Source organism: Melanerpes formicivorus, unplaced genomic scaffold (assembly GCF_026170545.1).
Source record: "Melanerpes formicivorus ecotype bairdi unplaced genomic scaffold, bMelFor1.0.p_v2 SCAF_2, whole genome shotgun sequence".
NCBI lineage: Eukaryota > Metazoa > Chordata > Aves > Piciformes > Picidae > Melanerpes > Melanerpes formicivorus.
Genome location: NW_027142354.1, coordinates 12,871,002 through 12,883,758, shown reverse-complemented (window position 1 = coordinate 12,883,758; position 12,757 = coordinate 12,871,002). Strand labels below are relative to the sequence as shown.

General features: G+C 41.4%; 1 protein-coding gene across 4 annotated transcripts in view; it reads right to left on the bottom strand.

Moving 5' to 3' along the window:
* Nucleotides 1–12,757, bottom strand: part of PHACTR2 (phosphatase and actin regulator 2) — a 157,165-nt gene that overhangs the window by 116,745 nt on the left and 27,663 nt on the right. Inside the window, exon 1 of one of the 4 annotated variants that reach the window (XM_068150953.1) lies at nt 3,367–3,394. The exons of the other annotated variants lie outside the window; for them this stretch is intronic. Coding sequence (XP_068007054.1) covers nt 3,367–3,379 — 13 coding nt within the window. The 5' untranslated portion in view covers nt 3,380–3,394. Of the gene's footprint in view, nt 1–3,366; nt 3,395–12,757 lie in introns of those variants that run through there. 4 annotated transcript variants of the gene reach the window in all.

Genomic DNA, 12,757 nt, shown 5'->3' with positions numbered 1-12,757 from the left:
ATGCTCCTTGAGTATGAATGCACTTGTGAGAGCTATCCACTTTAAGGTGAGATGCATGTCTGCATGGCTGACTAGGAGTCTAGGGGAAGGGATGATGCTAATCTCACTCCTTCTTATGTGAAATCCCCTCTAAAAAGCACCACTTGGGAACATGCCTGTTTATGCAGCTTCTCTCTTCCTGCTACTGCAAGTTTCTTGTTACTTTCATATTCACTTTTCCCCCCCATGAGTTATTTCCAGCTCTTCCTTGGTTCTTTAAAACAAGTTTTATTATGTCATTTCTGTCACCAGGCTTGATGCGTCTGGTTCAAAGCAGACCTCTGCAGCAAAGCCAGAGCCCAGAATGTGATGGAGGGCTGCTGACTGTCCTCTCTTGTCCATAGTTGCAGTCAGCCTTGTGGCTCAATACCTGCAGCCAGCCCATTACAAACAGCTGATGCCAAAATAGGCAAAAAAAAATTACAACTAGAACTGTCCTGATGTGCCATACACAAATGGATGAAGATTTGATTGTTATTCCAGGAAAGGCTTTTAAAAGAACACATGAGACAATGATTATGTAGAGCTGTCTCAGTACACAGATTAAAAATAAGCAATCTAACATTTAAAGGAAAGAACTATTGAAATTAAAATATTGTTCCTTAAAGCCACAAAATAGCACAGGCTGAAACAGCTAAAAGGTGCACACAGGTAACCTAATAGCAACACTGAGCTTTTTAAATAACAATTTGGGCCATAAAATTGTTTTGATGATGGCACAGAAGAAGAGTGATGAATTACAGAGATGTTTCTGTTATGGAGAGCAGAAGATGGAGTTTTCACCAACAATTATCCATAGTCTGACTTTGAAAGTCTCTTTGAAAGCATGATGAATTTAATAACAAAGGCCTGATTCACTGACACTGATAACCAACTTGTTATTTCTAACACTCGGTGGCTGAAACCTGCAGATGTGCTAATATTCTGCAGCTCTGTATTGCCAGAATTAGCATCTCTCCAGGAAGAATTCAGGCAGGTATCCAGTTTGTATACATCACCATGTTTACATTTCAATTGGCAAGCTGCAAAAGAGCAAATTAATTAGGCAGCTAGTTTTATGGTTGCAAATTTCCTGCTCCTGTCTCTTTGATCTTCTAAGTGCCCAGATTATACTGCCTGGGTTTTCAAAGGTGTGCTTGCATCCCTGTAGCAGTCAGAGGGCACAGAGCAGATCTAGAGAGATGTTCAGATGCACAGTACCCGTGCTGGCACCCGACTCCATTTGGTTGCAATTAGGGATTAAGAGCCCTAAAAATATCTCTGCAGATCCAGCTGTGTTTACCTAGCTCCCTGTAGGGTCTTTGGAAATGGAAGTGTTCTCTGCGGTGCTCAAAGCATGGAAGTGGCTGTACTATTGGTAGAGCTGCCTGGAGAAGGAAGTGTGCCCACACTACAAATAGGACGGAAGCTTGCTGGAGGTTTGGACCAGCCTGACTCAGGCAACAAGAAACTCACTGGTAACCACAGTAGAAGCTGCAGCATGGCCTTACTTTCTGTTGAGCTGTCCTCACTAAAGCTTAATTCCATCTGTTGCTGGGTTGGTTTCAGGGTATTTCTACAACTAGCTTTTAATTCTCCTTTTAAAAGAATTATTGTATCTAATTTCAACTGGTTTCTAAAAGGTACTGAGTATGAGCCACTGTTTCAGCATGAAAAAAATTTAATTCTGGAGTTATTCAGCAAACATGTTATAAGAAGCTTTGAAAGTAGTTGGAAAAGTTGTGCAGAGAGCAAAGCCTTACTTATTTTCACCTCCACATTTTTTTTATCTTTCAGACACTAACTTTCCTCTTCACCCCTCCAAAACTGGCTTTTAAAATAAATGTGACTCATTCCAGAACAGATTCTTATGCCTGGATTAGTGATAGCTCTGTCAAGACTTCAACAGTATTAGTTGTTCAGGCTGAGGAGTGTAAAAACCTAGAGGAATTAGCACTGCCTGCCAGGGTATCTCACGGCCACAGGCTACCGTACCAGAGAACAGGAATTCTTCCCCTCTGACCAGAAAATTCTGCCTCATCATGGAATATTAAACACAAGTCATCATCTTTTATTATGTTAAGGTTTCTTGAAAGCTAGCCAAAATATTGAGTGCAAAGAGTATTCCTATTCATGTTTATTTCACAATGTCAATTTTTAAGTTCATGGGTACCAGAAATGTAATTTTTCCATTATGCCAATGTTCTCATTTCTGGACAAAAAACTTGTTTATTACTATTATTTGTCATCTTGTACTTTACAGACATAAAAGCAGCAGGACCCTTTAATCTGTACATTGCTTTAGTCGATAGCAATACACTTGAGATGAGATTGACCTGGACAGCTCAGCAGACATAAGCAAGAGTTTTGCTATTATTAAAACAAAACAACCCACTTACAAGAACCCACAACATTTAAGCTATATATATATATATATAGGATCATCACTGATATCTACTGCAGAATACATTTTTTTCACACACTCTAGAGGTGATCAGCACTTTTAAGGTCAACATTAGACAAATCTGATGATTTGAGCAGGTTTCAAAGGGCACTGAGTCTACTGCAGATTCTGTGTCCTAATATGTATTGTACTAAAACTGACAGATCAGTAAGACATTGACATTTTCAAGTTTTACAGCAGTCAAAGCAATGTGCAAAATATCTAACCCAAACAGCTCTCTTCTTGCTCTGCTTAATGCTACAAAGTAATGCAAATAGGAAATGCAAATAATGAACTGGCGCAACGTAGGTATTGTGTGTGCCTCCTTAGAAACCACAAAGTGCATTCTTTGTCATGAAAATGCATGATCTAAACTTGGAACATCAAAGAAAACAACAAAAAGTGCAAATATATTCAATGTGTTGTGTACTAAATATAAAACAGAGCAAGACATTATAAGGAGACTACAGAGACAGCTTTAAACAAGACATACGAGAGAGATGCATTGCCTACTTTACTCGTTACCCATCCACATCTATTGCAATCCGTGAGTGATATTTCCAACTGAATTATATGCATATATACTGTGTCAGTATATCCTGCCACATTTCCTGCATACAGCTTCTGAAATAACACTGCAAACCTTAAAAAGGCAGATCCCGTGTCACAGTTTTAGGCTCACATTTCCAGGAAATACAGACTTAAACCAGAAAAAAAGCAGACTACGAAAGGGTTAACAACTTAAGTATGTCACATTTTACACATAGAAATTTGCTCTAATAGAGGACACCAAAAAGGAAGAAGCCACAAAGGCTAAAGAAACACATCTCCTGCAGCAAGTGAGACAGGATAGAAACAAATCCCGTAGCTCCGCTAAGGATGCAGATCTGTTTTATTTCACTTACCAGCATTATCCATTTTTCCCCTCTCGGTATTCAAAAATGCACAGTTCTCCAGAAAAGCAGTCGGCACGCTCTCACTCTCACTAATGAAGCTGGCTGCCCTTCTCCCGGTTATTAGACCTTGCTGGCAGTCAGAGCATACTTCATGCACTGACTGCAGCAGACATCACCAGGAAATTTATATCTCCAAGGATGACAAACAGCCATTAGCTCCATTATAGGCTGATTAGGATTGTGCGAGCCTATCAAGTAGATACTTAAATCCCCCAGGGCTTTACCTCTTCAGGGAGAAAACAAAAGAACTCCAAGCCTATAATATTGAATATATGTTTCTGAAAAGCAAAAATAACTGTAATGAGGATGGCTATAATGGGGAGGAAAGCAAAACTTTCAATAAAATTTAGAAAAGAGCAAAGGGTTGTGATTTATCAGTGATGTAACAGCAAAAGTTTTAATGAGGAAAAAAAAAAAAGGGAGGGATCTCTGTTTGAGAAAGTGCTATGTTAGATCACAATCTGCAGCTATTATTTTAGCTGTGCTTTAAATCCTACAAGTCCTGCACCTGATGTTCCCTATGGTTTGTGAAAAACACAGCAGATGTGCTTGTCTGCAAATGCATGTCCATATATTAATTGCCTGGCAACATTAATTATTATAACATTCATAGCTGAATGTAAGGAAAGGGTGAAAAGTAACTACAGGGCTTTACTTCCTTTCAAGTCAAAGTGAAAACACAGGGGATGGTGGAGGGAACAGACTTGACAAAATGTAAATGACACATGTTGAGGTGAACAAGCATTCCAAATGTTCCATACCACTTGAGCTGCTGATGCACAGGCTTTTTCCCCATAGAAGTAAACAACCTAAAAAACCCCGATATAGACTCATAAAGATTCCCCTTCTCTAAAATTCTATAGTTTCCTCCTTACAAATGAAAAAAAACAACTTTATTTTCACATTTAAAAAATCATTCCCCTGGCAGCAGAACGTGAACAGAAGGAGCACTTGAAGGGTACCCAGGAAATTTGGGTTCCATCCTCCATTTTGGCAACGGTTTGCTGTATAACCCTAAATGAGCATTTTGTGCCACAGTGTTTGCCCAGTGGTGAAAAGAAGACCATAAACACACTGACTTTGGTGAAGGAGTGAATTTGTACAGTACTGGATGCCACACAAATACCACACAGAGTTTTGCATCTGTATTACATTGTCATGAATCACCCTCAGCCTCACAGCATCCCATCAGCAACAAAATACATTTTCTATTTATCCCCCCCTCCCTACCCCTTTGATCTTATTTGTCCTTCTAAAACATTAAATAAAAATACAGTTGCAGCACTGATCTATTTACACTGATTAAGAAGTGGAGAGAATCAATGGCTGGGAGCTAAAGTCACCAGCAAGAATGGAGAATATCTAGGACATACTGGATATATTCTGTGTTTCCAGAAAGGAAGCAGTTGGAGGGCTAAGGAGAGACTAAAGATTAGAAATCTGTCACACTTCATATTAAGGTTCTATTTATAAGTGGCTTATAAAGAGCTTATAAAAATAGAAGTTATCACAGACATGTTGCATTAATACATGTTACAGAGAGCTACAATCACACTGATACAAAGGGTTAAAAATTACCAATAAGGAGCTTATTCATCCACTAGATTCTGTATCTGTTAATGACAATTGATTAATGTGCCAATTTAGGTAATTGGTTAATGTGCATCTGATGAAATATAGTTGCATAGGAGCACTAAACTGGGGGCTGTGAAGCGGCCACCCAAGAGAAGCAACCAGTTTTCTTCAGCTTCTCTGTGGAGGGTAGCTGCCTGGAGAGCACTGTGTTCCTGGAGAGAAGGAGAGAAAGCAGGGACTCCTGGTGGGTCTTCAAAGCCTCCCAGGTCCCAGAGAGACCTGGAGGATGTAGCGTAGCACTGGCAGACTGCTGGGGAGGGAAGACCAGAGTATTGTGCTTCTGTGCCACGATGCTATCGCTCATTGGTTAAGTCAATCAAGTGAAAAAGAAGCTGTCTGCATAAAAGGGAGATTCCCTGAAAGGACACAACTTCCAGGGTCCATGGTGTATTTACCACAGAAGACCCTGCAGGAATGTACACTGACCACCAAGAATTGGGACTGTTCTTGTATTTTTATCCTCACTGGATCCAAGGAGTGGTGATACCTTCTCTCTCTCTCTCTTCTCCCTTTTATGTTCCCATTTTCCTTCAGCTCTGGTCCATTACCAAGAGCTTTCACTGGCTCTAACAAACCCGATTCATCAGCCATTTGATGTCAGTTCACTTTTATTTACTCCAAGGGAATTTTTGAATCTTAGCATGACCTCTCCTGCTGTCCAGGGTTGTCTTGGGACACTGGGTCATGACACCTGGTTTGGAAGTGAGGCTCTGCAGAGCTGCAAAGCCTAGAGGTGTCTGACTAAACCCAACCAACAATGGGGAATGATGACAAAATCCCTGCAGGGTAGACTCACAGAATCATTAAAGTTAGAAAAGACCTTTAAGACCATCCAGTCCAGGGGAAGTTCAGGCTGGAGGTCAGGAGGAAGTTTTACACAGAGAGAGTGATTGCCCATTGGAATGGGCTGCCTGGGGAGGTGGTGGAGTCGCCGTCACTGGAGGTGTTCAGGAGGAGACTTGACAGGGTGCTTGGTTACATGGGTTAGTTGATTGGGTGGTGTTGGGTGATAGGTTGGACGTGATGATCTTGAAGGTCTCTTCCAACCTGGTCTATTCTATTCTATTCTATTCTATTCTATTCTATTCTATTCTATTCTATTCTATTCTATTCTATTCTATTCTATTCTATTCTATTCTAAATGTAACCCAACTACCATGACCACTAAACTTTATCCTGAAGCTCCACATCTACACACTTCTTGAACACCTCCAGGGACAGCAACTCTACCACCTCCCTGGGCAGCCTGCTCCAACACCTCGCCACTCTTTCAGTATCTTAAATCCTAGCAAGTATACAAATGTCTTCTGCTGATTAAAGCTAAGAGACTGTTTTTGAATCCTGTCTGATTGCTTTGAGTTTCACTTGGTGTGGGAAACTTGAGCAGCCACCAGGCAATGGTACAGATATAGGAAACCAGCATTGAGTTTGGGTGCTTCATCAGGGCTGTATGAGAGGTAACCATTTATTAACTCTTGAAAGCTAACTATAAATAGAAACTTAATATGACATATGCCCTAAATCTCTTCTGTTTGAACAGAAAATGACTCACCAGGACCTTCCAAAAAAAGAACTTTACAAAATACATTTTTAATATTTTTTTTTTCTTATAGGTAGATTAGCACATAGAAATTAATAAATGCGTACAATCAGATGCACTTAGTACAGGATTAAAGCAATGTCTCCCTGACTGCACATGAGCACAAGAAAGATATTGATACTAGGTGGGGTTGAACAGCAGGCTGCAATTGTTCTTTAAAAGTTAAATGTACATATATTCCAAACAGAAACTTTCTTAATTTGTAAGTACAGAACAACTCCATCACAGTCTATAGTTGCATGACACCAAAATACTTCACTCTGTTTAAGGGCAATTTTGAGAAAGGACTCAGAAGATCATACCTGCAGTGTCCAAAGCTCTCTATTTCCCTTCCCAAAGCCTCATACTCTGTCAAACTACATCCCAGTTTTCTTCACCTAGGAGGGGGTCCTGGCTTACATTTCTGTACGTCATAGGCACTTAAAACCTGGGTTCAATTCCCTGTTAACCCACACTTTCTAAATGATTTTGTGCAAGCTCCTCCAATATCTGACCTCCTACAGGAAATGACTTGTACTATGACAGCACTGGTTAGGCCATACCTTGAGTACTGTGTCCAGTTCTGGGCTTCTCAATTTAAGAAGGACATTGAGACACTTGAACGTGTCCAGAGAAGGGCAATATGTAGAGAGAGCTCTCGAGCACAAGCCCTATGAGGAGAGGCTGAGGGAGCTGGGGTTGCTTAGCCTGGAGAAGAGGACACTCAGGGGAGACCTTATTGCTGTCTACAATAACCTGAAAGGAGGTTGTAGACAGGTGAGGGTTGGTCTCTTCTCCCAGGCAACCAGCACCAGAACAAGAGGACACAGTCTCAAATTGCACCAGGGGAAGTTTAGGCTTGAGGTGAGGAGAAAGTTCTTCACAGAAAGAGTGATTTGCCATTGGAATGTGCTGCCCAGGGAGGTGGTGGAGTCACCATCCCTAGAGGTGTTCAAAAAAGGATTAGACGTGGCACTTGGAGCCATGGTTTAGTTAGTCGTGAGATGTTGGGTGATAGGTTGGACTTGATGATTTCTGAGGTCTTTTCCAACCGTATTGATTCTATGATTCTGTGCTCAATCCCCACACCTGAGCTGTGTGAAGATGAATACAGGGGAGATTACGTGAGACTCCAGTGGTGCAGGGCTAAGAGTCAATGGAGCAGCTAACTCAGATAATCAGCGCCACCTCCTAGAGAGGAAAGCATTATGAGGCACATCAGAAGCATCACTAATGACACAGAACCCTAATTATCCCATTCTTCAATGTACCTGATGTACACAGCCGGTTGCAGTAATGACATTTCACTCCTGGGAAAATCGATGAGGATTCACAGAGGCACAGCAATCTGCCCAGGTAAGTAATAAATAAAGCAAGCAGGGTAAACAGAGACCTCAGTGACCAGCTATTGAAAACACTTGGAGTGGACAAACCCACAGAACTGAAGTACAGCTTCAGCTGTGCTGTTTCCAGTCATGACAAAGATGCCTAAGAACACATTTAGAAAATGTGAAATGTGGCTTGGCTCAGCGCAGATTTGTCACTGCTAAGATCTGACACCACAAGATGCCATTTCAGGCAAAATGTTTCACTTCCCTTTCACTATGTCTGTTTCTTCCCACACAGAAACCATCATACAGGTGTCTCTGGGAGAAGCTGTACTTGTTTTTAGATGCTGTGGGTTTGTATAGTCAAAACCAACACTCTAAATATAATGTTTCATGCAATTGTTTTAAGCATCCACCAAGTCCTGGACCATGACCATGCTGACTGCAAGAGATCTGTGGCCCTCCAGAAGATATTTCCTTCTGTGCAGTACCCTTCTTTTCTCCCTCCACCAGTGGTGAAGTGGTTTCACAGGTAGGGAGGGAAGGACATTCTGAAGGCACAGGGGTGGCAGCAAAGGATCTGGGACTCTGCTACAGACAAATCCCAGTTTTTCAGTCAGTAACAAAGATTGGCACTTACTGCAAAAGAATACCTTGTAAACCACACCAAAATCCTTGATTATTATCCTTGACTATAAATACAAAGTTGTTACCAGTGTGTTCTTTGTGCTTTATGTATATGAAAACCCTCTTTCCTCTCACGTTTCCTGGAAAATTGCTAAGCAAAAGTGAAAGCCTCTTGAGGAAGTGCTGAACCATACATAGGGAATATGTTTCCTTGGGTTAGGACTGAGGGTCCAGCACACGGCAGAGCTGACCTCTAGCAGAACCCTTCCCTAAGACCAGCAACAGTTTCCAGCATCACCAGGAGAATGTTTTGTCAAATGTCTTTTCCCCACCTCAGAGAAGCACAAGAGTTTAAAGCAGAGGAGTAACAAAGATGTTCTTTTTCTGGGAAGAAGCCATGGTTTAACCTGGAAATACTGTTAATATGCTGCTTTAAGTGCAGAGAATGCTTTATTTTGCTGAGCAAGCAACAGGAGCCTTTTGTTCCCTGGGAAGACTTTAGCCTTGAATAGCCAGGCCAGATGCAGAGGTTCTGACTCTTGCCAAAAGCTGCATGGGGAGAAGGAACACCACCGAAGCCAACAGATTTAATAGAAAACAAGAAAAGAGTAGGATCCAAACAGCAATATGTAGTAGTTGTAGGTGGAGAGTTTCACAGCACAGATGGGTTTTCAGAGGGAGCAGGAAAGGGCTGGACATATGTCTGTGTATAGTGCAGAGAGAGTGACAGGGCTGAGTGAGAGGAGGCACAGGGCCTGTAGGAAGGGAAAGCAGGGACATGGGGAGAGGTCAAGAGAGGTGTTTCAGCACATCATGAAAAGGGGTGCTCAGCAGGAGATAAAAGTGTGGACAAGAAAAACACCTCCAAATGCTTGATTATTTAAGTAAATCTTCAAGTGAACTCATATCCAGAAAGAGGTGTGCTGTGTATTTGGCTTGAAACATCTGTATTTGGCTTGAAACAAGTTTTTCCCACTTAGTTTTCCCACTGACCCTGATATAGAACCAGGCAGGTTTGCACATGCCTAACTGCCCATTTATGTCTGTAAATCTTTAGAGATTTCATGGACTTGGATATGCTTGAACAATTTATACCCTAACATGACCAACAGTAAATCTATATTAAATATCTGCTGGTGTCACCATGAGCACAGCTGCACAGTTGGCAATGGAAGCCTTAGAAACAACATGCCTAATAGCTTCAGGCTATTACTACTATTTAAACCAGGCTGGCTGCCTTCAGAGTACAATTAAATCCACTCAGCGTCAGGTCTAATTGATGCGCTGGTAAAAATGCCATGTCTCAGACTCATCTGCACCTGTCTCCTCCATCTTAGTCAGACATCACTTCTGTACCACTTTTCCTTCTAGCCTCATCTTGCACTCTCATGGGCACATGGACACACACAAATTGAGCAGTGGTTAGTCCTCCATGTTCCCCTCTTACTGGAAATCAAACTTTCAGAGCTTGTCACGTACCAGCTCACAAAGTCCCAGGTGGGGCTGCAACAGTAGGCAAGTGTATGGATCCAAAACTGCCACAGATCTTCTACTCAACTGTCAAGTATTTGGTCTCAGAAACAGAACATGCACTTCTGTTTACATTTACAGTCTCCCAGAACTGGAAATTACTTGAAAAAGCAAATGGCTACTAAAGGGATTAAGGCTATGATATGGGAAGGTGCAGAAGGGATATTTTTCTCTGTCATAGAAAATTGGGTAAGTATTCTGGGCAACAGGCTACAAGGCCTGCACAGCCATTTACAATCCCTGGCGTGGGTGTTCATGCATTAATATAACATATTGCTCACACAAGTGAATTCTGTCAAGCAAACTGAAATAACCTCTCTCCTTTTATCTTTAAATATCACAAACAAGTGCATTGAGATGAGTTAGTATTCCTATGGAAACAGCAATGAGCTCCGATTAAACCTTACCTCAGACAATGGCCTTTGCTATCCAGAGTGCCAGGCTAAATCTGGCATAGGAAATAGGGCAAATCAAACCAAAATAAGACTGTTGAGTGTAGTTATAAGGTAGCAGGCTGATATAATCCTCAGCATTATATGAAAATAACATGAAATATAAAATTTGTATCCATATGTGCATTGTGAAGTCCCATACTCAAAAGCCATGTAATGGGCTGCAAGCTTCCCACACCTGAGCTAGACAATTACAAAGCCTTTTTATACAATGTTCTGGCTTTGAAAATGTACAATCACCTTTTAATGTTCTGAAACCGTCAGGATATTTGGCTAGATGCAGCATTTGTATTTGGGCAGAGGCCAAACTGAAGCTCTGGGTTTAAGGAACACCTGTTTTGGATCTCAGTTTGTCTGTGGTTCACTCATATTGTGGCTGATGCAGCAGCACCTTGCTCTCAGTAACTGACATGAAGAGGATGGTTAATACAAGCAAAAATGCTCTAGCCCTCCATTGCAATACAAAAAGTGAACATGTTTTGAGTCATAAGGGGCAAAGCACCAAGAAAAAAACAAATCCTTTTAGTCTGGTAGAAAAAGTTTCAACATGAAACAATGGCTGAAAAACTGAGAATAGACACTTCTCAAGTAAAAGTAAGCATCTATCACAACAGCAAGTGTGATTAAGCTACCAAGGTTATTGGTGGATTTTCTGCCTCTGGAGGTAGAATAGAATGGAATGGAATGGAATGGAATGGAATGGAATGGAATGGAATGGAATGGAATAGAATAGAATAGAATAGAATAGAATAGAATAGAATAGAATAGAATAGAATAGAATAGAATAGAATAGACCAGGTTGGAAGAGACCTTCAAGATCATTGTGTCCAACTTACCATCTAACACCACCTAATCAACTAAACCATGCAACCAAGCACCCTATCAAGTCTCCCCTGAACACCTCCAGTGATGGTGACTCCACCACCTCCTCAGGCAGCCCATTCCAATGGGCAATCACTCTCTCTGTGTAGAACTTCTTCCTAACACCCAGACTAAACCTCCCCTGGTGCAGCCTGAGACTGTGTCCTCTTGTTCTGGTGCTGCCTGCCTGGGAGAAGAGACTAACATCCACCTGTCTACAACCTCCCTTAAGGTAGTTGTAGAGAGCAATCAGGTCACCCCTGAGTCTCCTCTTCTCCAGGCTAAGCAACCCCAGCTCCCTCAGCCTCTCCTCATAGGGCTTGTGTTCCAAACTTCGTTGCCCTTCTCTGGACACGCTCCAGCAAGTCAACATCCTTCCTAAACTGAGGGGCTCAGAACCGGACACAGTACTCAGGGTGCAGCCTAACCAGTGCAGTGTACAGGGGCAGAATGACCTCCCTGCTCCTGCTGGCCACACTGTTCCTGATGCAACCAGGCTGCCATTGGCCCATTGGTACATCACATCAGGACTGGATATCTTTCTGGATGATAACAATCAAACGCAAGTTACTGAGCTCAACAAAAGAGTAAAGTAGAGTAATTTAGGGGCTTGTTTTGCACAAGTCAGACCTAATATCCCCTCTAGCATTAGTGTCATGAATATATGTAAAAAATGTTTTAATTAATCTTCGCTGAAGTGAAACAACAGACTTTTATCATGCTTTAACAACTGTATATAGTAGATTTACAAACCATTTTCCCTGCTTACCTTGGGACCTTATTCTTATCTTCTGACCACTGCTTTTCCTCTTGTGTTTTTTAGATTTCTCTCTTACAATTTCATGTACAGTAAAAAGAGAGGGAATTTAACCTTACTGAGAGGCATAAATGTTGCTCTCTTTCTGTTTTCTCTTAAAGTCTGCTAATGGATAATTCAGTAAAGGGAAACTGTAAGACAGAATAAATCCTGCTCTGAGGATCTCAGGTGGTAGCCCACTCATGCTGAAGCCAACAGCAACATTTCCCCTTCATTGGGGTCAGGACTTCACCTCTGGACCTACAATGTGGGCAGGCTTATGTTAAGAATAGGGATGATTCTGGGTACATCAGTTGTTTTAAGTAGTATGACTAAAAATAAATTAAGAAAGACTTAATGGAATAGAAAAGTGCATTGGATTTGAGATACTTACTGGTATTTGTCTTAGCCCTCTCTCTCAGCTGAAGTAAAATTTAGGCAGGAGAGACCTAGCTAATTATCACTTACATGTCAAATTGACAACCTTAAGAAAATGATCAAACAAACACTGAGAATGAAAATGTCTTTCAAA